Source organism: Pristis pectinata, chromosome 21 (genome assembly GCF_009764475.1).
Source record: "Pristis pectinata isolate sPriPec2 chromosome 21, sPriPec2.1.pri, whole genome shotgun sequence".
NCBI lineage: Eukaryota > Metazoa > Chordata > Chondrichthyes > Rhinopristiformes > Pristidae > Pristis > Pristis pectinata.
The window spans coordinates 10,162,214-10,187,824 of record NC_067425.1 but is presented as its reverse complement, the minus strand read 5'-3'; the positions used below and the strand labels follow the sequence as shown (position 1 = coordinate 10,187,824).

The window sequence follows — 25,611 nt, the reverse complement described above, 5'->3', positions numbered from 1 at the left end:
CACCATGTCTGCAGTCAGTGAATTCCAGATCAGAACTACTGTTGAGGTAAGTAGTCTTTCCTCACACTGTTTCCTTCCCCTGACCCACCCCTTGCAACTTTTGCCAAAAAATTTAAAATCATTATCCCCCCGGTCCATAACTCATCCTCAATGGGAACAGCTTCTCCCTACACCCCATCAAACCCAGTTATGTTCTCGTTTATCTTGACTGAGTCTCCTCTCAACCACCCTTTGCTCCAAGGTCAAGAAGCACCAACTTCCCCCGTCTAACCTTGCAGTTGAAATTCCTCACCCCTGGAACCATAAAGAAACCTTTTTCTTCATCCTCCCCATGATCTTCACATTCTAATGTCAGGTGACCATCACCAGGTCCAGTACTCCAGAGTCATAGTTATATAGCATGGAAACAGGCCCTTTGGCCCAACTTGTCCATGCAAACCAAGATGCCCATCTAAGCTAGTCCCATTTGCCTGTGTTTGACCCATATCCCTCAAAGCCTTTCCTATCCATAACTGGATAGGAAAGGTTTATGGCCAAGTCAAGTGTTTCGTACTCACGCACTCTCTGCCTTCAGTTAAGATTCCCTGGATGCCGTTCCTTTTACTGCCACTTTATCATTGCTGGCACTCTCACGGTTTTATGAATGTAAACATGTCGGCTCGCTGTCCCAATGAAAGGCAAGGATGCAGGTCCCTGACCGTGCTTCAATGTCCAAGAGCAGTGATGCAGTAGAGAAAGGAGATGAATCCGCTGTTCAGAGGAATCGGGTGCACACACAGTGAACAAACATGCTCTCCCTCTCTTCAGGGAACAGTCTAAATTCAAGAAGCTACGAATGCATTTCAGCTATTAATAGTATTTCCACATGTAGCCGTGTACTGACTGAATTCCTGCCATTTTCACTGCTAACACATTAACGTTATTTAGTAGTACTACTGATAATTACCTTACCCTCATGAAAAGTTGCTGGACTTCAGAGATCACTACCCCGTCAGCATTCGCAGTTAAACTGCGATAAAAGACACTTTAAACAGGCAGATGCTACTTCTATCAATCAGTGGCTGGTGGAAAAGTTCTCACTAATACTTGGCCCTGCTAGTTTTTGGTACAGCCCTGGTATCCCTCAAACCACAGCTGCCCAGCAGTGAATCAGCACTGTTCTTGTTGCCAAGCTGCAGGAAACAAGCCCCCCTCACTTCTGCAGCCAGAACAGTACAAAGCCCCAAAAACCAGAAAGAATAAAAACATTAGGAGCAGATATTCAATAAGCTTATAGCTGATCCTCTGCTATTACAGCGCCAGCAACCTGGGTTCAATTCCGGCCGCTGTCCGTAAGGAGTTTGTACGTTCTCCCCGTGTCTGCGTGGGTTTCCTCCAGGTGCTCCGGTTTCCTCCCACATTCCAAAGACGTACACATTAGGAAGTTGTGGGCATGCTATGTTGGCGCCGGAAGCGTGGCGACACTTGCGGGCTGCCCCAGAACACTCTACGCAAAAGATGCATTTCACTGTGTTTCGATGTACATGTGACTAATAAAGAAATATTTCCACCTTCACTCCTGACCCTCACATCCTCTCATTCCTTGGTAACTAAGAGCCAATCAATCCCAGCTTCGTTAACTCAATGTCCACAGCTCTCCGGATAGCAGACTCTGAAGATTCACATCCCTGCGAAGAATGGAATTGCCTCTCTTCCCAGTCCTACGTGGTGACCTCATATCCTGACTGTGACACCTTCCTTTCTAAACTCTTCAGCCAGGTACAAGCAGAGCTGGTGTAGGAAGTGAGGAAAATGTAAATCACATAATTGGCCTGTAATGAAATCAAGTGGAAAGTGAAGGGAAGTTAAACTGCCCTTCTAAAATGAGTAAATACACCCGTCAAGAAACAGTAGCTGCAGAAAAAACAACTCTTTGACCTGATACATTAACTCTGCTTCTCTTCCTGTAGAGGTGATCTGACCTGCTGAGTGCTTCCAGCATTTATTTTTCCAGCATCGGCGGTTTTCTTGATTTATGTCAGTTTCTATGTCTCGAATTAAGAGACAGTCTCACAGCCCGTTGTATCAACGCTGGCCATCGAGTGTCCAGCTATAAGACTCTCATTTATCCTGCAACTTTCTACTTAACATTCATTAAAAGAATGTTAAGACACTAATAATCTGAAAATCAGGCCACTTGAAGGTATTGCTGTAAAGTAACTGAATTAACTCCTCAAACACCACAAGCACACTCAAAACTACTGTGAATTTGGTATAAGGAGTTTCTTTGAAAATACAGGTAGGGAGAAAAGGTAGGTAATTTAACTTTTTGGGTAGAATGGGTTTAGAGTTTGACTTTAAAGGTTAATGTGGGTTTTCCCTGTACAATTGATGCTGGGCATAGAACATAACAGCACAGTACAGGCCCTTCGGCCCACAATGTTGTGCCGACATTTTATCCTGCTCTAAGATCTATCTAACCCTTCCCTCCCACATAACCCCCTATTTCTCTATCATTCACGTGTCTACCTAAGAGTCTCTTAAATGTTCCTAATGTGTCTGTCCCCACAACCACTGCCGACAGTGGGTTCCATGCACCCACCACTCTGTAAAACAAAAACTTATCCCTGACATCTTCTCAATTGAGAATACAATGGTACCCAGCTTAGAGCAACCCACAAAGTAGAGTTTCATTAGAGTGGTCTAAATCCAAACACTCAAAAGTATATACCCAACTACACTTTATCTTAATCCAAAAACTCAGAGGTATGTACCCTCCCGTACTTTAAAAAAAGACATCCTTTCAGATTGTGATACTGAGAATTTGGTGCAAACCCCTGCCCTCCACTGGCATTCTCTGTGATGAATCGCCCCATGGTTTGAGGTGGAGAAGCAGTCTTTGGCCAATCACCACCTCGATCTGGGGGTCAGGGCTTCTCCCTGGCCAGCACAGTGTGTGTGTGAGCCATTGCTGGGGACCGGCAGCACCTGCTCCATGGGTTGACAGACCACCCGGATCCTACAGTCTCTCTTGTCGTCTCCTGTCAAAGGCGACGTATGCTGCGCTCTCCCAGCCCAGAGATTTCCAAAGAGCCCATCCAACACCAGGCCTCAAATGCAGCCACTCCACAACAAACACAAGGCAATTCGTTTATGCCGGGTCCCTGCCATCTGGGCTCCCAGAGCAGCAGTGGTTTGTGCCAAGTTCCCAGCACTGCAACCCTGTCAGTAATGCAACTCTCTGCATAGAGGATCATCTAATGATCCATTTTAGGCTTGTTTCCATTAGCACTCTTGTTCCTGGGAATGCACCCTTCACCCCAAGCGAGGTACCAGTGTATTTTGTAGGCAAGGTTCTGTCTGCCCAAAAGGAATTCCACTTATCTGTAGTCAGATAATTTCATAAAACAGTGACATCAGGAACCCCAAAATGAGGAGTTTTAATTTGCCAAAGCAACTTGCCTCATCAGCAATAGTTTACACTGGGGTTCTCTACTGCTTTTCTATTTATTCACCTCATTATTTTAGACAAACATGAGCCCATGAAAATTTTACTTTATTCCCCCCAAAACCATGAAGTCACAGCCATCCAAGGAGTGCTGGCTTAATGATTAGATTTCCTCTTTTACTGTATTTGTGCTGTTCTCAGAGATCACGAACACCAATTATCATTTTCCTATCACTCAACAATAGTGCACAGTGGTTTGCAACAACAATTGATAAAGTCCTTTTAGTGACTATACTTAAAAATTCATCCATTATCTATATCAATTTTGTCCATTTATCTGTTAGTAGTTCAACTGTTATTAATAAAAACTGGAATTTGGACATAACAATGGACAGTGACAAGTCATCAATCGAAAACATGGCACATCCAAGCACACTTAAAGCTTAAATGAAAATAACTGTCCCAGCAACACTGAAGGAGGTGACAGGTCATTCAACCAGAACCAATTAGTTCAGATTTCCAGTGCTGCAAAATGATTTACATGACATTTTGATCTGATCGGAGGTCAGTGCTTTATGTAGAGAGCACTTCAAATGTGAAAGCATTTTCAGCAGAAAAGGGCGGGCACAAGACACCAATTATAAAAAAATAGCCCAAGTACTGTATTGTGCATCACTGTTCCTTACTTTAAAACATTTTAAGTTAGATATAAAAGCACCTTTTAATTAATTAAAGGTTGCAGTATAAAGAAATAGGTTTTAGAACAATCACAGTATTTTTAAATGCAACAAGGTCACATTGAATGTGTGATCATGGTGAGTAGGTATTGGGTTGGTTAATTAGTGCATTCTCAGAGATTATTGGTGTGAGTGGTTCTGCAGGATAGGTCACTAGAATAATCCAGTAACCAATGTTTTTTTTCCAATAGTGGCTTTTTATAATTATTCAGAAATCCTTTTGCATGTAAAATTGTAATGAATGAAAAAACATTAGGGCAATAATAATGGGGGCTTTCAATTGCCTGGGTCACAGACAGTACAGGGGAGACATTTCTCTTAAATTGCACTTCGGAGAATGCCCAGCATGCCTGAAATAGTTAAATTTGATATTAATTCCCAAAAGCCACAGCACGCACAGAGAGGTGGGGCCCTGTTGGTCAAGCTTACATTGGGCATTGCTGTATCAATGTAAGAGGACAGAATGGTCAGAGTGAGAGCAACAGGCCACTGGAAACTCAATGTCACTTTATGGAGCGAATGGATGTGTTTTGTGAAACAGTCATCCAATCATCATTTCTAACAGAGATCACATTGTAAGCACCTAGTGCACTAAATTGTAAGTTCAGTACCTCATTTAAGTCTCTGCTCACTTGCCTCCACTCCATGGAGAACAAACCCAGTTTATCCAGTCTCATGCCTTAAACTGTCCATCCTCAGTGATGTCCTGGCAAGTCTTCTCTGTGCCCTCACCCACCCACAGTGCAATCACACCCTTGCTGTAGTGTGATGGCCAGAACTGTATCAGTTAACAAGACATTTTTTCCCATGGCAGATCTGCATAAAACCAGTGGGCAGAGGTTTAAGATCAGTACACGAGAGACTGCAGATACTGGAATTTGGAGCAATGGTCAGTCTGCTGGAGGAACTCAGCAGGTCGAGCAGCATCTGTGGGAGGAAAGGAACTGTCGACACTTCGGTGCAGGGTTTCAACCTGAAATGTCGACAATTCCTTTCCTCCCACAGATGCTGCTCGACCCGCTGAGTTCTTCCAGCAGACTGTTTGTTGCTTAGGATGAGTAGTAGGTGGTTTAGAGGAGTTCTACAAACCTTTTGGTTGGAATCTGGAACACTCCTTGAAGTGGTGGTGGAGCAGTTACTCTCTCAACATTTTAGTAGCTAAATGAGCACTTGGCATCAATTGCAACCCTATTGCTGGTCGATGGGATTACTATAGACGGGTACTTGATGGTTAGCTTGGGCAGGTTGGAGCCAAAATGCACATTTCTGTGCTGTTACAACTCTAGTGGAGCAGAGGCAACAGTCCCTTTGGAATGCAGGGAGGAAGATACGGCTGGTGGGGCAATCCCATTGGAAGTAGCAGAAATTATGGAGGATGGCGCATTAAATATGGAGGCCAGTGGGTGAAAGGCAACATCGGGGAAACAAATACCATTTAATCCGATAAGTGGTTCAAGCATTTTCAGTATCTGCAATTTACTGCTCCAGTTACTAGACTGTATTGATTCAGCTATTTGAAAGTCAGACTCATTTCAATGGGAAATACTTAAATTGACTCAAAGTGAATATACTCCCAAATAGAAGGGTGCAAAATCCAAGTTGGATTTCAAGGTGCACAGGAAGGAACACAAGGCAGAGGGAAGCTTATACAAGACACCAGGACAGTTGAAAGCCTAGACAAGTATAGAATGTGGAGGAGTGAAATTAACAGTGAAAACAGACAATTAAATGAAGAGCTGGGCCTATTACACACCAAAAATGTTATCTCTACGTTGAGGCAAAGGAGATATGCAAATTCCTTGATGAATACTTTTGTGGGGGACTTCACAAATCAACATAGCAGACAAGGATGAGTATGACGTATTGGATGGCATAAACAAAGTGGAAGAGAAAGTATTAAGGTGCTTCAGAATCTTTGAAGTCACTCAACCTGGATGAAGTACATCCCAAGCTGCATAAGCAGCAAGGGGAAAAACTTGAGGCGGCTCTCATTACCATTTTTTCAACTACCTCACTGGTTGTAGGGGCGGTACCAGAGGATTGGAGGCCTGCCCACATTGTACCACTGTTTAAAAAGGAATAAACTGAGTAATTGCAGGCCAGTTATTTTAACCAGTGGTGGGGAAATTATTGGAATTAATCCTAAAGAACAATACAAATCTTCATTTGGAAAGGCACATAGATCGAGGCCGCCAACTTGAATTTATGGAGGGAAGGCTGTGTTCAGTGTGGTTGAACCTTTGAGAAGGTAACACAGCAGGTCAATGAATACGTATTTGATGTCGAAAGCTTTGCTAATATCCATGTAGATGTAAAGATCCCACAAGGCAGGCTGGTCAAAAGGGTAAAAGCCCATAGGATCCAAGGGAGATTGACAGATTTGATCCAAAATTAGTTCCACAGGACTTAGCAATCAATCCCATCTATATCAATGATTTTAGATTTAAATGTAGGAGGGTAGAGATTGGTGTGGAGAAGCAAAGTGGAGATCCTTAACAGCAGGAGGGACAGGTCAATTTTTGATTAGAGGCATATGGGATGCTTTATTAGCCAAGGCACAGAATACAAGAGGAGGAAGGTTATACTAGAAACGTTTACAACATTAGTGAAACTACAGTTTTGAGTACAGAACACAGTTCTGGTCACTGGATTAGAGGAAAGATTTAAACTGCATTGGAGAGGATGCTTGCAAGGATGTTACCTGGAATCGAAAATTGTGATCATATAAAAAAAATGATAGATGGGGTTATTTTCTTTGGAATGGAGAAAGCTGAGGGGGGACAATTGAGATGTACAAAATTAAGAGAGGCCTAGAAAGAATAGATAGGAGGGCCCATTTCTCTGAGTATGGGTTTAAAAACCAGGAAGCAGGAATTTAAAATGGCAAATAGATCAAAGGAGAGGAATGAATGGCAAATAGATCAAAGGAGAGGAATGAAAAACTTCTTCCTACCCAGTGGGCAGCAAGGGTCTAGAAGTCATTGCCTGAAAGGAAAGCAGATCTGGAGCCCTTTAATCACATTTTAGAAGTATCTGGACATATTGTTAAAAGGGCCATGATGTGTGGGGCTTTGCACTTAGCACGGGAAAGTAGGATTGGGTTGGCTAGCTCTCTCCTGACTGGAACACAGTGCAGAAAGTGTAGCAAGTTTTCCATGGTCCTATGATTTATTAACTAACATGAAGGTGTTGGGGAGTGCTTAGAAAGTTCACAACCAACACAAATGTTTGAGTATTAAGTTTTGAGAAGAGGGGTTTAAAGAAAACAATTACACACCCAAGTAGGACTGGGGAATGACTACAGTAAGGATGTGGTTGTGCTGGAGAGAGTGCAGAGGAGATTCACCAGGATGTTGCTTGGATTGGAGGACTTGGTTATGGGGAAGGATTGGATAGGCTGGGCTTGTTTGTCCTGGAGTGCAGGAAGCCAAGGGGTGATCTGATAGTCAAAATCTTTTTCACATGCAGGGGTATCAAAAACAAGAGGGCATAGTTTTAGGGTGAGAGATAGGAGTTTTAAAAAGGGATCTGAGGGGCAAGTGTTTTTTTTGTTTTTACACACGCGCGCACACACAGTGTGGTTGATATCTGGAATGTGCTGCCAGAGATGTCGGTGGAATCAAATACAATTACTATGTTCAAGAGACATTTAGACAGATATATAACTAGATAAGGCATAGGAGGACCTATTGCAGGTAAATAGATTTAGTGTAGGTGTGAAAAAAGGTCGGCATGGATATGGTGGACCAAAGGGCCCGTTTCCATGCTGTACAATGCTCTGATTCTATGAACTCTATAATCAGACTGGTCAAAAAAAAGCCAAGCCCATAGGATTCAAAAGAGAATGACGATTTGGACCCAAAGCTGGCTCAGTGACCAGAAGCTATGGATGACAGCAGTAGGACAAAACAAAATGCTATGCCTCTCCTGTAATATGATCTTGGTTAGGTTTCTTAAAGGTCATGGGCTTTAAATCTGTATGAAACCAATTGATCCCATCTCTGCAATCTCATCCACTCATTTACATCCCTCTGAAAACTCAAGACCTCTAGTGCAGCCTTCTCTGTACTTCCACCTGTATTTTTTTGAATTCTTTCATTAATTTGTACATTCAATGGAAAAAAAATCAATATTGGTCACCTATCCTGGCTCAGGATCAAACCATAAATCTTTGAAGCATCTTCATTCATGTTAAATTGTATTTTATTGTAAGGGGAAACTATTAGGATTTAACATTGCATGTGTGTAGCAGGACTTGCTCAGGTAGGGCCAATTGAATACTCTGTGTTCAGAGATTTGTTCAGGGTAAGGTTCTGATAAACAAGGTAATACATGGCCATTTGAAGAGTTTGAGGGGCTTTGGGAGAATCATTGGCCAGGATATCAAATTACATCGCATGAACAGGTGAGGTTGATTATTTAATGTCTCATCTCAAAGGCACCACAAACAATGCAACACCACTCATTTCTGCACTAAACCAACAGCCGAGATAATGTACTCTGCTCACATGAGTCCAAGGACATTTGCCACCACCAAGTTAAACTAGTAAAATATTTCTTCTGCACCAAACAAGCGTGGCCAGTGTGGGAGCAGGGGACCCATCATTCATCCCCTGCTCTCACACTGGCATTGGATTCAACCAAGGACACTGGTGTGGCTGCCATTTTCACAATGAGAATCACTATATCATGGCTAACGTCAGACAAGGACGGCAAGGAAAATACAACACACCAAAAGGGTGGCTAATAAGAGATGGGTGGATAGGAAAAGGTGGTCATAAACTGCACTTTATTGTAACATCCTCAGGCTACATTTTTTCTTCTCCCAATTACACTTCTATTAAAGATTCAATTGAAACAAAAATGCTAGATTCTTGCCACGATTTATATCAAACAATTATCTGTTGTGCTTAGAAAGACAATAAGACACTGAAGAGTAACTGAGGAATCAAGCAGAATAATTACTGTCAGAAATTTTTTTAGCCATTTGTGGAGCACAAAAGGCTGGACAACTGAGACTTTCAAACTCAAAACGATTGTATAAGATTATCCACTGTTGTTTTACTTAGTTGTAGCTAAAAGTTCAAGCAATGATCAAATGGTGGAACACAAAAACACTTCTGTTCCAAAAACCTTAAGTTTTAGTTGTTGTTTATACTAGAATCTCTACAATTACTGATAATAACAATCCATAGAGTGCAAACATATAAACCTGTCATCTGAAAGTGGCCAGTTACTTTTTAAGATGGGGCTCCTCAAAACAGATGGATAAATTGCACTTCAAGCTTTTGAAAATGCAAGGTTTCTACTAATCATAGTGTTTTTCACTGCAACATTTTATTGAACATGTGGACGTTTTAAGGATGACAGCATCCTTTCAGCAGAAGGGTAAATGCCTTTCACCTTCAGGTCAGTATCTGTACATCATGTACATTTTGACATCATCCTGCCTTTATTATGTCTTTGAATGTCAATGTGTACATTTTATAGCTGCACAGAACATAGTATTTGTAGAAAACCCATTCTTTTGTGAGAAGCAGCTTTTATCACAGATTAAGAGAATACAGGGTAAAAAAAAAATTATCTAGCCTGCCTGATTATTTTCATGCATGCTGTAAATTTTTTTTGCTGAATGCATTTGTTACTTAACACGAATTCATAATAAAATTTTAGATAACAGGAATCAAACTAGTCTCAAACTGAATAGCCTGTGGATTAAACTTGCTCTAAAATAATTACATTTCTGTTATCTACTAAGCAATGTTACAATTTCACTTTTTGAAGACAAAGAAGTGGAAAATGATCATTCATATCTCAATTTTCAAATGCTGACAACCTGAAGACAAAGTTATGCACATACTGGCTTCTTTCATCCCTCTTTCCCCAATACATCTGTATTGCCATAATAAAAGCAGCACTCTGCAAACTACATACAAGCTCGCCAGAGACAAATGCATGACCACTGACTTACAATTCCAACAGGAATGCTGTGGACTCTGCCATCCTGAACAGGGTTGTTGCAGAGACGGGATCCAAGGTCAGTTTCATTTCTCAATAATAAAAAAAATGCAATGAGGGCCAGCATCTACACCAGTGATGGGAAAGCTTTAGAGAAAAAAAATCAAAACAACACATGCTGGAAACCTGAAATAAAAACCAGAAAATGTTGGAAACATTCAGGTCAGGTAGCACCTGTAGAAAGAGAAACAGTTAAAATTTTTTTTAGGTTGAAGGAAATCTGAAGAAGGGCTTCAGCCTGTAACGTTAACTCTGCCTGGCCCACTGAGTGTTTCCAGCATTTTGTTTCTAAGCCGTATATGTGAAAGCATCAGTATGGTCCTCAACCCTTGGAAATAATGGATTCAATTGAAAAAAAATCCACCACACAAGGAGAAAGGGGGAGAAAAACACAGCAGTTTTGTATGCATTTTAATAGTCTTTACCAATTGGTACATTAAGATTTTAATATGCAGAAAACATGAATAAATCTTGTTTTACACAGTTTGATAGCAACAAATCTTACTGTAAAACACACAGCAGTATATACATTCCTTAACTGATTGCTTGTACTGTGTCAATAGCTCAATTATCTTCTCACAGTCCTGGTACTTGTAATTGCACCCTTCTTTAAAATTACTTCTTGCCATAGTGTCAGTGATGAGTACAACGTCTACTTGGAGGTTCACTACTGGTCTTCAGGAACACCTTAGGAACACTGAGGGAAAAGGCAGGACTAGAAAGCAGCCAATCACATGATACAGTGGGAATGGCAAAGGTCAATTAACAGCCAGTAAAATAGCTGACAAAACAGAGTCTGAAGGGTTAAAAATGGCTTCAGTGGGAATGGCCATTTAAGAAGAGTTTGAACCAGGCAATTCACAAAAAGAGGAAGAGGCGAATAGGAGAAGCAGGATACTGACAGTAGACTGGGCTTGGTGAGTCTATAACCAAGCTTTCAAAACTACAGTGCTCCATAGCCCCTTACACTTGCTAGCTACTAGGTTTGTTTAGTGCCTTGGACATAGCATTGGTCACACCATACACGTGCTGAAGAAAGCAGGACGGTTTTTTTGTTATTTTAAAGTGCAAGATGCTATACAAGTTTTCTTTTTCAACTTCAATGAAGGCCAGATCATACTAGATGGTTTCAACCAGTCTATATTGAAGCGATTTATATTAAAGCAAACCACGATTTGGAATGGGGCACACAGGTAGTTAAGGGCTAATTTCTGGAATGTGTAATGAGTTTAAAAATGCTTTTGCTTTATTCTCTTCTGTTACCAAGTGAATACACAGACTATTCCATTTTAGAACAGTTTCCTCTTTATAACAAATGTTTCCTATGTACATATTTTTGGATCAAAAAGGGAAAGAAAAGTAATTTTGGTCAAGATAGGTTTTGTACTGAAAAATTCTACATGCTCTGAAATGGAATGAACTGCAATTCACAGGTAAGAAACGTTTTATGATATTATAGGACAAAAATAAAAGATTGATATAGTTTTATCACCTGTTCAGATAATATTTAAACTTTAAATAAACCTAAATTCTTGCAAAAACTTCAAAACTGAGCTACCACATCTACAGCTTCAAGTTCTTCACAGCACCACCACGCTTTATTAACGTACCATTGAAATCTTTATTTTTGATATACTTGATAGCATTCACTCATTGCAGAGTGGTCAACAGGAGTGCCATTATAGGTCAAGTTTGACAGAAAAGTGCTTTAACAAAAATTACCAGCAAAAAAAAATCTTGAAATGTGACTGGATATTTTTGACTATTACATAACTCCGGTGCCATAAACTGCCTGTATTTCACTTGGTTGAATAGGCTTTGCTTTCATTGTAAGGTATCAGGAGAGCTAGTGGCCATAAGCAGACACTGTCCATTAACATAAATGGACGAGTATGTTTCAAGTTCTGAAAGCAAAGAAGCTTCTTTAGAACCAAGTCCAGAAACTTAGAAGAATAGTACAAATTGACATGTGTATATTTTCAACACAGGAAAGGGAAAAAATGTTGGGAGTTTATTCAACAATTTTGGCTTAGTAGGCAGTTATGTGCACTTTTATTACAATAATTAATAAAGAATGCAATCTTATTTAACTACCAGAGCTGAAATCTATTTTTCCAGGAGAAATATCAGTAAGCATATATTATAGAAAGTTTGTAACTGAAATAACACACTTCAGCTCTCAATGTTTAGGAGACAATGTGGGATATACACAGCTGCAACAAAAAAGGTACGAAAGTGCTGAGAACATGAATTCAACTCCAGTAGGGTAATTACGTCTTTTTTGCAGGTAATAGTTGCTACTGTCCAAATCACAAAGTTTTAGATTCTTTTTGAAGACATATTTCCAGACAGCATAACCAAACCAGTAGCAGATTGGGTTCTAGTTATCCTTTGCTTGCAGTTAACTGTTTGATAAAGGCTTTGTATTATAACTGCTGCTAGTGCCATAACTTTGCTGCACCAATGTATCACAGATTTTAAGAAAGTGTGAGTCACAAAGGTCAGAATGATAGCAGAAATACACAGATGAACAGAGCAGCTTGCTTGTCAAGGCCAACTTCATTAGAATTTCGATTGGCAACTGGGAACTTAACCCAATGCAGCTATAAATTACCATATTGCATTTATTACTACAAGTTTAAAACATTACACATGATGCACTGCATGTAATTTACAGCAGCTACTGTGAATTACTGCTAATGAGCACATTGTTCTTCCCAAAATCGATGTTTACAGATTCACAATGCTGGAATTATCTGGCTCTTTTACTGTTACTGCTATTGAACTACATAAGTTACAATGGCAGGCGGCCACAAAATTCACAAAACATCACTGCACACTCTCCAGAACGAACAAGAAATTGCATTGATTGGACACGACAAAGCAGAATTTGATGCAATTCCCAATGCTGATATGGCATTTTAAGTTACACTTTTCCCCTCCTTCCGACACTGGCTCCTTCATAAGCTATGCATTAGCAAAGTCCAGGAGAAAAGTCCAGCTCATCCAAAGATATTTTATAAATTTATCATGGAGAAATTAGGGGTGGGGAGGCAGGCAAACTGGTGGTGTTCACCATGATTTTTTGCACATATAAACCAAAACCAAATACGTTTCCAAAATGAATTTAAGGACTGTCTTTAAACTGGGCTATTGCTTAAAGTCAAGACATTTTAAGATAACACGGTGCACATTATACTATAAAAAAAAGCGCAAAAGGCCTTTTTAAATGATTCGTTATTCTAAAGCACCGTTTAACTGATTGATGCTGCTAATAGCCTTCTACAAAGCACATTTTTACACCATTCTGTCCTGGAAAGTAAATTCTTAAATATTTCAAGTTGTAGAGTACATCCTTCATTAAATAAGTGTCCCCTGCTTCAAGCAGGGAGTGTTGAGAGGATTAGGCACAAGGTTTTCATATGTTTTAAATAAAACACAGCTTTAAAACAAATTGCAATAGTTACTACAAAATTTCACTTCAGCATGTTTTTCTCCTAGACATTTACAAAGAATGTTCAGTTTAAAACAAAAAAGGCATCCTAGTTAAAAGCATTGTGTATTTAGTGGCATTTTGTTTAATGGGGTGAATATTTGTCACTAAATTCTCTCTTTAAAACATATGAACACAATGTGTCTATTATGGAAAATGGTGCTACAAAGCTCATCATTAGAAGCAACAATTTTTAAAAGCAAGTTGGTTATTCACACAATTTTTTTTTTACTTTTAAAGCTTATGTACTGTCCAACCAAATCTACTAAGTTAACAGCGTGCACCAAAATAAATTTGTCAGTGCTCAAATGCAGTATGGTCTGAACTGGTTAATGTAATCCTTGGATAGCACACACCCAAGATTCTCAATATAGTTACAATGTAACCATAAGGCAGTTACCTTTCTGCGGGGGGTCAAATGCTTGGACAAGTTTTCTTCAGCAGTCACCAGTCAGACCTTGTTTATGATCATTGTTACTACATTTCAAGGTTGGAGGATGGCACGTGGGCTTAAGGAGACAAGTAGTCTCATTTATTATACAGTGAAACCCAACTTTAACATGCAATTATTTGTGAACGTTAATCCCAACCCGAGTGGGAGATCTAACAATGGTCTTCAGAATTCACCCATTGTTATTTTGAGTTTACTGGATATTGGTTTGTAATCACTTACGTAAGGTTAATAGAATGGTAGACAATTTATGAACAACACACCTACACACTCATTAAATAAGCCCTAGTACCACACAAAGTGATTCAAGGATTACAGAATCAGCACATTTGGTGTGCTGCAGACAAAAATGACAATGAAATTAAAGACCATTTCCAATGACTGATAACATCACCGTCGATTTAATTTCAGAGTCATTTTTAGTGCCCTAATTATCCAATCAACTTCTGCTTTCCAGGTCTAATATGACCAATGCTAGCCCTTGTTCTTTACCTATGGTACTTCTAGACAACGTATGTAATTTACAGTATACAATTCGGATTCACCATGCATGAATACTTTTGTGTAACATTTAATAGCTCAATCTACATCCAGAATAATTTACATTAAAGGACAATAGTTATTAAACAGAGCTCGATGGGTAACCATGGTAACTGAGTGCATCTGGAGGGGTGGGATTTTGGGTGGTGAGGCCAGGGAAAAGGAGGGAAAGGAGAAAAAAACCAGAAGATCAATTCCATCAGCGGCACTCCCAGACCTTTACCGTTTGATCTACACTTCCAGTGACAACAAATGGACCCGTCTTGTGGAAATCTGTGGAAGAAAATGAATACAAGAGATCAAAAGCGTCGAGAATTAGAGGTTACACATTTTATCACCTCAGACTTCAGTGAACCTGAGACACACCCTATCCCAAAAATCAATATATCCAGAGGTGGGACACCCAACACCAAATACAGACCAGATGGAAAATTGATCAAGGCTTTATACAACTGGTGTAATTTTATACCTCTGCATTCTAGCCACTCTGAAATAAAGACCAACATTCTCTTCACCTTTGGTATTTTTACCAGTATATTACCTCTAAGTTTGTGAATTTAGTCCGCTTCTCTACAGTTACTAAACTCCTACCATTTAGAAATACTGCTGTATCTTTCTTGGGTTCAAGGAGGTGGTATCATATTTGCTCGGCACTAAGTTCAGTTTCCCCCCAATTTTCCCCACTCACTAGCCCATGGTGGGATTGCTTGTTCAATTATTTCAAATTTCATAATCAACATTGATATTTAGTGGCGTACAATTCAATTTTCCATAAGTAGAAAAATAAAACTCAATTAGAATATTAAGTTTTGTAAGACAATGCCTGGATGGATTATTGTAATGAAACAATAAATCTGAAAGTACTGATGTGCAGACACTAACAATACACAATTAACACAATGGACGAAAGACTACATATTCAAAAAGCAGATTAAAAGGAGCGAAAAAACATTAAAAACACCATTTGACACAATCCTTAAAAACTGCTAATTGTTTGATTATGAAGTACCAGTGAAAATCTAGAAAACTTCCAATACCTCTATGAAAATGTTAACTCGGCATTACATACTTAAAAGTTCCAGTAAGAAGTAGTTGACACCAAGCATTGGTAACAGAGTTCCACCCATTCATATGACATGGATGGTCTTAACATCAAAGATTAGCATCCACACACAGTAGTGTAGGGGGAGGCACGGTAGTGTAGCGGTTAGCATAACACTATTACAGCGCTAGTGACCTGGGTTCAATTCCGGCCGCTGTCTGTAAGGAGTTTGTACGTTCTCCCCATGTGTCTGCGTGGGTGTCTTCCGGGTGCCCTGGTTTCCACCAACATTCCAAAGACGTACAGGTTAGGAATTTGTGGGCATGCTATTTTGGCACCGGAAGTGTGGCGACACTTGTGGGCTGCCCCCAGAACACTCTACGCACAGATGCATTTCACTGTTTCGATGTACATGTGACTAACAAAGAAACCTTATCTTACTTCTCACTGCTGAGACTTGCAGGAGAAACAACTGCTGAGATGAGCATCAAATACTAAACTACCTTGGTGAGGAATCATTTTTAACAGAGAAGGTGGGTAGGGAAAAAAATAGAATTTTTGTTTGATCCAGTAAATTCAGTAAATGTTGTCAATCTTTGCAGCACTCCCAGGTGCTCATGGTCTACTGGGAAGGTTAAAAACCTGTTTGAGCCAGTATCTTTTATATACCCATTTTACTTCAATACTCAAATGCTTGGCAACAAATTTAATTGTTCCTGCTATCCTAACTAGTTATAGATCCAGAGACATGATGCTGCAGATGCTGTAATCTGGAGGAACTCAGTGGGTTGAGCAGCATCTGTGTAGGAGAAAGGAATGGTTGATTTTCAGGTCAAAACCCACATCTGATGCAGGGTATTGACCTGAAATGTCGACAATTCCTCTTTCTGCCTCCCTCCCACCCACCCTCCCCACCTCCCCCCCCCCCCCCCACCCCATTAGATGCTGCTCAACCCACCAAGTTCCTCCAGCAGATTGTTTGTTGCTATTTATATATCCAATCTGCCTCTCTAATTTGGGCAGCATGTGCTACTGAAAGCAATCTCAAAATTGCTGTCGTTAAGATCCTGCCCTACAGTTTAGAATCTAACATTCCCTCTTCTCGGGAAATTTTCCAATTTATATTCATTTTTAGAATCTGGTAGCACCACCAGGACCACCATTTATTGCCCATCTCTAAGTGCCTCTGGGCAGTGTTGGTACAACTGAGTGGCTTGTTAGGTTATTTCAGGGGACATTTAACAGCTAATCATATGGGGTGGGTCTGGAGCCAGACCAGGTAAGGTCAGATATCCTCCCCTGAAGCTCAGTGAGCAGATGGGTTTTCAACGATAAACTTCACCAATCCATTGCTTCCCCATATACATGAAAGACAGTACACTTTTCTTGTCTTGTCAAAAAATAAGAGGCAGAATGCATTTTGTTCCAACTATCTTAACAAAATAGTGGTTTCCTCTTCACCTTGCACTTGTCCCGCCCCACTATCTTTCCTCCATGCAGCTCTTGCATGCCTCTTTATCTCTCTCTCTGTGCCTCTCAGTTTAGAACCCCCCCATTGCCCTTTTAGAAAAATCCACATTCAGTGGGTTTCTGTACCATTTCCCACTTCCTCCACCTTACCCTCAGTAAACACTTGCTTCCCATTTTCCAACTCAACATTTCTAATTTGTGGACAGCTTCCTTCTGCAAAGCATTTTAGAGAAGTGTTTCTTTTCTGCATATAGAGCTGAATGTTTTTAGCTGGAACTCAACATTTATTTCTGTATTCAATAAATACAGCTTTAATCCACACCAGTACTTCCAAAGTGTCTCCCTTCTTTCGTAACTGTGGCTTCCCCTGCACTGTACTTGACAGGGCTCTCAACCTTGTATTCCACTTCCCATATTTCTGCTCTCAGCCCTCTCCTCTCCAAGAGCAACAGGGTTCTCCCTGTCCTCACCTTTCAACCAGCCTCCACATTCAACATGGCCTTTGATGTGATGCTGCTACCAGAAACATCTTCCTCTCTCCTCTCCACATTCCAAACAGACTGCTACCCTTGTGACTGATTCACAGACATCTCCACCAATACCCAATCCAGTCCTCAGGGAAAGTACGAAAAAATTAATATTATTTCTTTAGATCCAAATATATTCTATACTATTCCCCATTTTTATTCTCCCCACATGCCCATTACTCCCCACAGTTTCTACCAATCACCTACAAGTCAGAAGCAATTTACAGTGGCCAATTAACCTAACAAATGACACGTCTTTGGTATACGTGAAGAAACCAGAACCTCAGGAATCCCATGAAGTCACAGGGGGAACATGTGGACACCATGCACACAGCATCCATGGACAGGATTGAACCGGTCTCCTCCAGATTTATCCAAATAGAACAATTGATTTCTCTTATCCAAATATTCCACACCAAAAAAATTAATGTTTCAGTTCAGAAGCTTTTATCAATACACAAACATTAAAGCAGCAAGCAAAAAGGAAAGATGCATTGGCAATCTTTATTCATTTCAGAAAATCTGATCTTATTAAGATGAGAAGTACAACCACTCAAAGGCTACTAAAATTTATACATACCAAGAGAGGTAACAAAGTGTTCATGTGCATTCAGGGTCTTCATGCACCGTTTGTTCTTGTAGTCCCAGACTCTAATAGTTTTGTCATCAGCACAGCTCACAATAAACTTTCCTCCAGGATGAAAAAGGGTACCACGTACCCAGTTATCATGGCCAACCTACATTTAATAGGAAGCATCATTAGGAGGTTTACCACTTTGAAAACTACCAACATGCTGCTAGGACCATCTCATGCAAAGAGAGTGGACTAAAAATCTGATCACACACAAAAGGTTTTGTATTTTATTCTATTCACATATTTGATTTTTTTTCTTCTGAGCTGGAGGTAGTGTGGACCATTGACTTTAAAGGTAATGTCAGAAAAATTGATCTTGTGGCCATAATTAAGCCTGTTCAAGGCATCCTGAGATATTTTGATTAGCTCCACATACAGCCTTGTGCTCAGCTGAAAAACATTACTGCAACAAGTTCTTAAATGAACGAAGAATAACTTGCTTTTAAAGCAAACAGTACAAAATACAGCAAAAGTTTTTCCAATCACAGCTATTTGCATTTACAACTTAAGATTGTGTTTTGTCTGGTCCATTAATATCCCCAACTGATTTACACCATCCCCATTTATACCCCAGCCCATCACCATCAGACTACCTCCTTCTTTCCAGTCTCACCACTAATCTCCATCCCTTCCCCATCTCTGTACTTGCTAATACCTGTTCTTTATCCAGTTCCATTGAAATGTCAATGAAGCACTCAAAAGCTGCTGTAACATTGCTATTTTGTATCAAATATTAGTGAATAGTGATATGGATCCATAGAACAATGGAACAGCAAGTATTTTCTCAATTTAAATGTTATTTACATGGAAGACCAAAAAAGTTGTTTACTAGCATAATTGGCAATTTATAAAATTAAACAGAACTTGTAGCATTGCATATTTTTAAGTTAACTGATCACAATACATTTTATGCTGTGTTAATCATATTCTAAAAAATATTTGAGGGAGTATACAAGAAATGTACTTATTGCCACGATATTTGGAGATCATTTACTGCTATTCAACAATGTTAACCAACACAAAGGGCAGTTTAAAGCATTATTCTTGATTAGGCAAGTGTGTTTTTTGTTTGGAAACCAGTTATTCTTGCTCTCTTGAATACTAAAAGTCAAACAGATCCTGAACTTTTCAATGAAAAGTTTGTATTTCAATTGATGGTATCCACTCACCAGTGTCATAAGGCACATTCCAATGCTAATATCCCACATCTTAATTGTCTTGTCTCTGGATCCTGACAGGAGGAAAGGTCCAGGTTTGCCACTCTTTTTAGTCTAGAAATGGTAGGAATCGAAGGTGTTACAAGTGCATTAAAATACATTACTGAAAGCAAGATATCCTACTAATACTACATTCGTAAAATTATATCGTTGGCCGAATATACTTTCCAGATTACCATAGTTACACGAGGGACAAATACTTTCTTTTCACCAGATTAGGCAAGTTTAAGCACGATTCAATGGCATGCCCTCATAATTGAGGACAATTGTTTTTCAACGTTAACTGTGTATCTGAAGATGACTAATCAGGCCTCACAGAGATTGTCCAACTCTGGGGAAACTTGGAGAGAATAAGAGTGATCCTGGGCTATTGAACTGAGCTCAAAGAGTTTCTGCTGTTCCCACTTTTCCATTTCCTGCTGTGGTTGTATGGTTTCAAGATGCAAAGGCTCTCCATCCATATCAAATCAATTAAATGTATATTGCGCCATGCATTATTTGCAGATATTTTATTTTATCCACAAGTTTGTGTAGCTACTATGAAAGTATCTCATTTGTACTTAGTAAAAAACCTATACAAGTCGACTTAAAAAAATTCACACAGGTGACCCGTGCTAAGGGGCAGGATGGGGGGCACTCTGAGAAAATAGTTCATATCGCAACTTTCTGTAACACAAAGCCTCATCATCTGCAACTGCATCAAGAAACGTGAGATGTAAAAATCGTGTTGATTTACTTTTTTTCATATAATTTGAGATTGAATTTTATTCTCAATCTCACATTTTTGAGCAGTGGTTTGTGAATTCTGTAAGAGCGATTATTCTTTACCTGAATGATTGTAACGCGAAGATTGCCTGTAAAGTCAAGCTAGAAATATTCACTAGGAACAGAACTAGTTTGTAAAAGGCTCAAAAATTACAATGTAATATGGACTTTTCCTGTATTGAATCGATCAGTACATAAAGTCCTACAACATACAAGATATCAATTTCATAGTGCATAGTTGGATTTCTCTAACAATCGTAATTTTGAATGGAGGCCATCAGTTTGGCTGAACAACTGATCCAAATGCTTGTACTTTTACCAAGCTACTGTTTACCTGCAAGTTTCTTCTGAAGCACTTGAAATTATTTCCTAAATAATTTCAAGTCATTCCTTTATTGTCACTAAAATTCTGGAACTTATTTACCTGCACCATGGAAGTCTTATTGCCATTGTTACCACAGTTCTTCAAGGCAGCGACTTATCACTGCCTTCCCAAATGCAATTAGGAATGGGAAATAAACTCTTGCTTTGCTACTGAGTCCTATAGCCCAAGAATCAAAAAACATACGTGGCATCAAACTATATGGCAAGTACAACTATGACAATCCCACCGATGCTGTTAGCCCAGGCAGAAAACAACAGATTGTGTAAATGAGAAATTTAATTAGCAAACACTTGAAACAAAAATGTTTCTACTACCCACAACCCAAATGGAAGATATTCAGTTAACAGCAAGGAAGAGTGAAACCTGCAGTGAGAGCCATAATATACTTCATTTACGTGAATAAAATGTACAGAGCAATCAGAAGCACAACTGCAGAAAGGATCACAAAGATTGTTTTCTAGTCCTTTGTGAATCAGATCCTTGTGTTTCAGTGCAATTTTGTTTACAATTCTAGAATGGGGGAATTAAAACATATTTAATTCTGATTTTTAGAAATGTAATAACATGCTTTTTGTGTCTTAAATGGATTTTAAACAGTGCTTCAAAGCTGGATCAGACAGGTGGTTATGAAGGAGTGTTAAAATAAGAATGTAGTGAGAGAGGTCCAAAACAAGACCTAGGCAGCTGAATATATGCTGCTTGATGGCATGTTGTGTAAAAATGGGCTTGCCTGGGAGTCCAGAGTCAAAAGAGAAGACATTAGTGGGTGGGGTGGGGTGGGGGTCAATTTCTTCTGTCTCCCAGAAACATTGTATGTAATGTATCAGAGGCATGCAATTCTTTTTCTCAGTCAAGAAATTAACATATAGGTTATCAATGTTAAAAGCAGATGCTATCAGACATTTACTGTTGCTAGGTATGTGCCAATGCAATTCTTAAAATGTAGTTATCTTATAGCTAGGTTGTCATATTAATGCCATAGATGTTTTCAAAGCAACAGCTACCAGGCAGCACAAGCAGTCTGCACTAGATCAAGTTCTCCCACAGGGAGCCAAGGATTTCCATTTATAGAACTTCTAACGTAGCAAAATGTCCCGGGTGTTTTACAGCAGCATTAAGATCAGAAATCAAGTCATCTGGAAGAAAGGACTAATGACTGAAAGTTTGGTTTTGAGTTTAAAGGAGGATACAGAGGTACAGAGATGCAGAGATGTTTAGAGAAGGAATTCCAGTCCTATGGGCTTTGGTACTAGAAAGAACAGCTATCAAACGTGGAGGAAATTTGGAACATAAATTTACGACTACAGATATACGGGAGGTTTGCAGGTTAGGGGAGCTTATAGAAATGGAGAGAGCTGAAATCATGGAGGGATTTGAAAACAAGGATAAGATTTTTAAAAAAAAAACAGGCATCTAGCTAGGAACCAACACAAGCTAACAAGGATGATATGCAACTAGAATAGTGCAAGTTGTGGCACCTTTGACAAAATTTTGGATGACTACACATTTAGAGTAGAATGAAAGCCAGCTCCAAAACATGTTGAAATAGTCATGGTGACAAAGTCATAGATGATACCTTCTGCAGCTGATGAGCTGAGGCAGGAGTAGAAGCAAGCAATAGTCTTTGCGATGGCACAGATGCATGGACACATCAGCATCTATGACAGCAAAGTTCCAACTAGTTTGTTACAGTTTCAAACAGCTACCAGGGTGCAAGTTGTTACACTCTATGTTAGACAAGCAATTGTAGAAATTGTGAGGGATTGATAATGATGTATGCTAACATCTAGCTCCATGTGGAAATGGAGCTGTGAATTCAGATGATATTGCTGAAAAGTTGAGAAATAATAGGAAAGAACAGAGGTAACAGTGCAGGTGAAGGAAGAGAAACCTTTGCTAATGAATCTATGGATTCAATTGACTGGACAAGAAAGTTGTGGTCCATTTAGCTTGACAATAGTGCACAAGTGTTAGAACAAAATGGTGTGTTCCATTATGTCAGTGATTATAGACAAGTCAAAGAGTAAGAATGGGATAGATTATTTTCCCCAGAATTGCAAAGGATGCCATGTGGGATGATCAGGGAATTGCACAACTGTAGGACAACTAGAAGAATTGTTGGTGGTGATAACTTATTGGCTATTTAACTTGGGTTTGTGTATGAACTGATTAAGATCTACAAGTTTCACTTTCAGATTTTGGTAACTGTGTTAATTGCTTGTAGGGATGGATATCGCAGCAGTTTAGAGAATTAAATGGTGTTGCATTTTGAGAAGTCAAACCAGGGCAAGACTTTCCTAGTGAAAGGTAGGGTCCTGGAGAGTGTTGTAGAACAGAGGGATCTAAGGGTAAAAGTACAGAGTTCCCTGAAAGTGGAGTCACAGGTAGACAGGGTGGTGAAGGGGGAGTTTGCCATGCCGGTCTTCATTTGTCAGGGCATTGAGTATAGGAGTTGTGACGTTATGTTGCAGTTGTACAAGACATTGGAGAGGCCACAATTGGAGTATTTTGTAAAGTTTTGGTTACCCTGTAACTTATAATGCTGGAAAGAGCACAAAGATTTACAACCATGCTGCCAGGACTTAAGGACCTGAGTTATAGGGAGATGTTGGGCAGGCTAGGACTAGAGGTGTATAAAATCATGAGGAGCATAGATAGGGTGAGTGTAGTCTTTTTCCCAGGGAAAGGGAATCAAAAACAAGAGCGCATAGGTTTAAGGTGAGAGGGGAGAGATTTCAAAGGGACCTGAGGGGCAACTTCTTCACGCAGAGGGTGGTGCGTATTTGGAATGAGCTGCCAGAGGAAGTGGTCAAGGCAGATACAATAACAACATTTAAAAGACATTTGGACTAAGTACATGGATAGGAAAGGTTTATGAGAAATGGGCCAAACGCAGGCAAATGGGAGTAGTTCAGATGGGCATCTTAGTTGGCATGACCAAGTTAGGCCAAAGGGTCTCTTTCTGTGTGGTATTACTCTATGATTCTATGATCTGGACTAATCATCCAATGGCGAAGCCTCCTGGGGTTTTGAAATCTCAGATTCAGGCTCAAGAACATACCACCAATCCCAATTCTTGCATTGCAATCAACAAATTCAGAAAACAAATTTTATTATTTTTTTTAAATCAGTTAACAGAAATAGAAAGTCATCCACCAGATATTTCCTCGGGGCATTCTGCTGTTATTCAACCCTGGGGAAACTCCTTTGTCATTCCCGCCCATATGTCTGTCAACCTTCTGAAGTTATGGGTGGGAGAACCACTGGGGAAATTGGCAATATTCAGGTACCCCCCCCCTCCCCCCCCCCCACAATTAAATCAATTAAAAACTGTAGATGGTAATCAGAAAACCAGGCTCAAGTCAACCTCTCAATTACATACACACTCATGATTTCATTAACAAACTTAGAAGAATTCAAATTCTGTTAAAAGCAATTTTGAATGTTCAAAGGTTTATCATGTATTAAGGTTCATATTACTAAGCAGATCAAATACCATCAGCTTCCCATATTAAATGATGAAACCTAGAAAGAGCAATGAAAATTGCACGTTTTCATATTTTGATAGTAGTTTGTTTTTGAAACACATTACCAAAGAATGCTATTACTCTACCCAATTCTCCAACCGCTGTTGTGGGAAGCCTCAAGGAAGAAAGCTTTGTGTCTCTCCAAGCTCAATCGTACAAAAGAGAGATTACTGTAGTGTTGGAGGTCATCAGCTGTCAATCACACAACAGTGACCTTCGATTACCTTTGGGCAAAGCAGCATGTAACTGCATTCTATTTCAAATCATGTTTTAATAAAAAAGGTAGAGTGTCAAAAGGATCTGAAGGAAAACACCTTTCAAAAAAAAACTATTAATTTGGGGTTGATTTCATTAACACTGATCAATCACAAAAAAAAACTCTCTGCTGCATTGAATGAGTTTCACTTTCAACCTTGTCAAGAATTGATTTAGGAGCTCAATTGAATTTTCCAGAGTTCAACACAAACCAATAGTAGCCAGACAGTATAAGAAAAGCAAACATGGTGGAAAATAAAAATATTAAACTGAGATGTATATCATAATTCAAGACAGTACACAGGTCCCCTGCTTAGCACTCAGGACACGTTTCTATTAACAACAACACAAATGAAACCAGTGCTGTAAGGGGTCATTATATATACAAAGATGCATTATGAACAGCGCTGCTTTGCTGAGAACCCTCGTGTGAACCCCTGCCTTCCACACTGCTATGCCAGGATCCTGGCACAAACCCCTGCCCATTGCTGCATTATGCAGTGTCAGGAACCTGGCCCAAACATCTGCCCTCTGCTGGTGTTCTCGCAACAATGAATCACCCTTGGCTCTGTGTGCATCAGGGCTGGTGTTGGGCATGCTGAGATGAACGGTTCAATCACTCAGCACTGAGATATATGATTCACGGCCGTGCTGTGGCAGGCACGTTTCTGACAGCAGCTGCTCCGTGTTGACAGACCATCCGGATCCTACAGCTTCTTTTATCATTTGTTGGATGTGATGGAAGCTGCTCTCGCCTCCTCTCTTTTGTTACATTGCTCCGTAGCCCACAGATGTTCCCTTGTACCAACCTCAAAACATGAAATCTCCAGGCTGGGGAGAACCATGTAGTCATACAAAGAGAGGGGGAGAGAGCACATCAACATCTACCATCATGTCAAACAGGTGATGATGAGAAAGAACACCAGAGAGCAGGGAATCATGCCAAGCTCCCAACATAGCAGCAACTTTAAGGGCAGAGCAACCTCAGGTGCACAACAGAAGTATGCAGCATGGGAGGGCAAGGGTTCAAGACAAGCTCCTGGTTCAAGAGTGCACAGTGCAAGTGCCTTTAGTTAAGCACTTGGGGGATATGTACCAGTCAAACTAAATGGCTAAGAGCACT

General features: G+C 39.9%; 1 protein-coding gene across 1 annotated transcript in view; it reads right to left on the bottom strand.

The window, feature by feature from the left end:
* Positions 1–10,578: 10,578 nt before the first annotated feature.
* Positions 10,579–25,611, bottom strand: part of LOC127581328 (lissencephaly-1 homolog) — an 82,051-nt gene continuing 67,018 nt past the window's right edge. The window contains exons 9-11 of the mRNA XM_052035635.1: positions 19,509–19,610; positions 18,286–18,442; positions 10,579–14,939 (exon numbers count right to left, since the gene is read on the bottom strand). Coding sequence (XP_051891595.1) covers positions 14,866–14,939; positions 18,286–18,442; positions 19,509–19,610 — 333 coding nt within the window. The 3' untranslated portion in view covers positions 10,579–14,865. The remainder of the gene's footprint in view (positions 14,940–18,285; positions 18,443–19,508; positions 19,611–25,611) is intronic.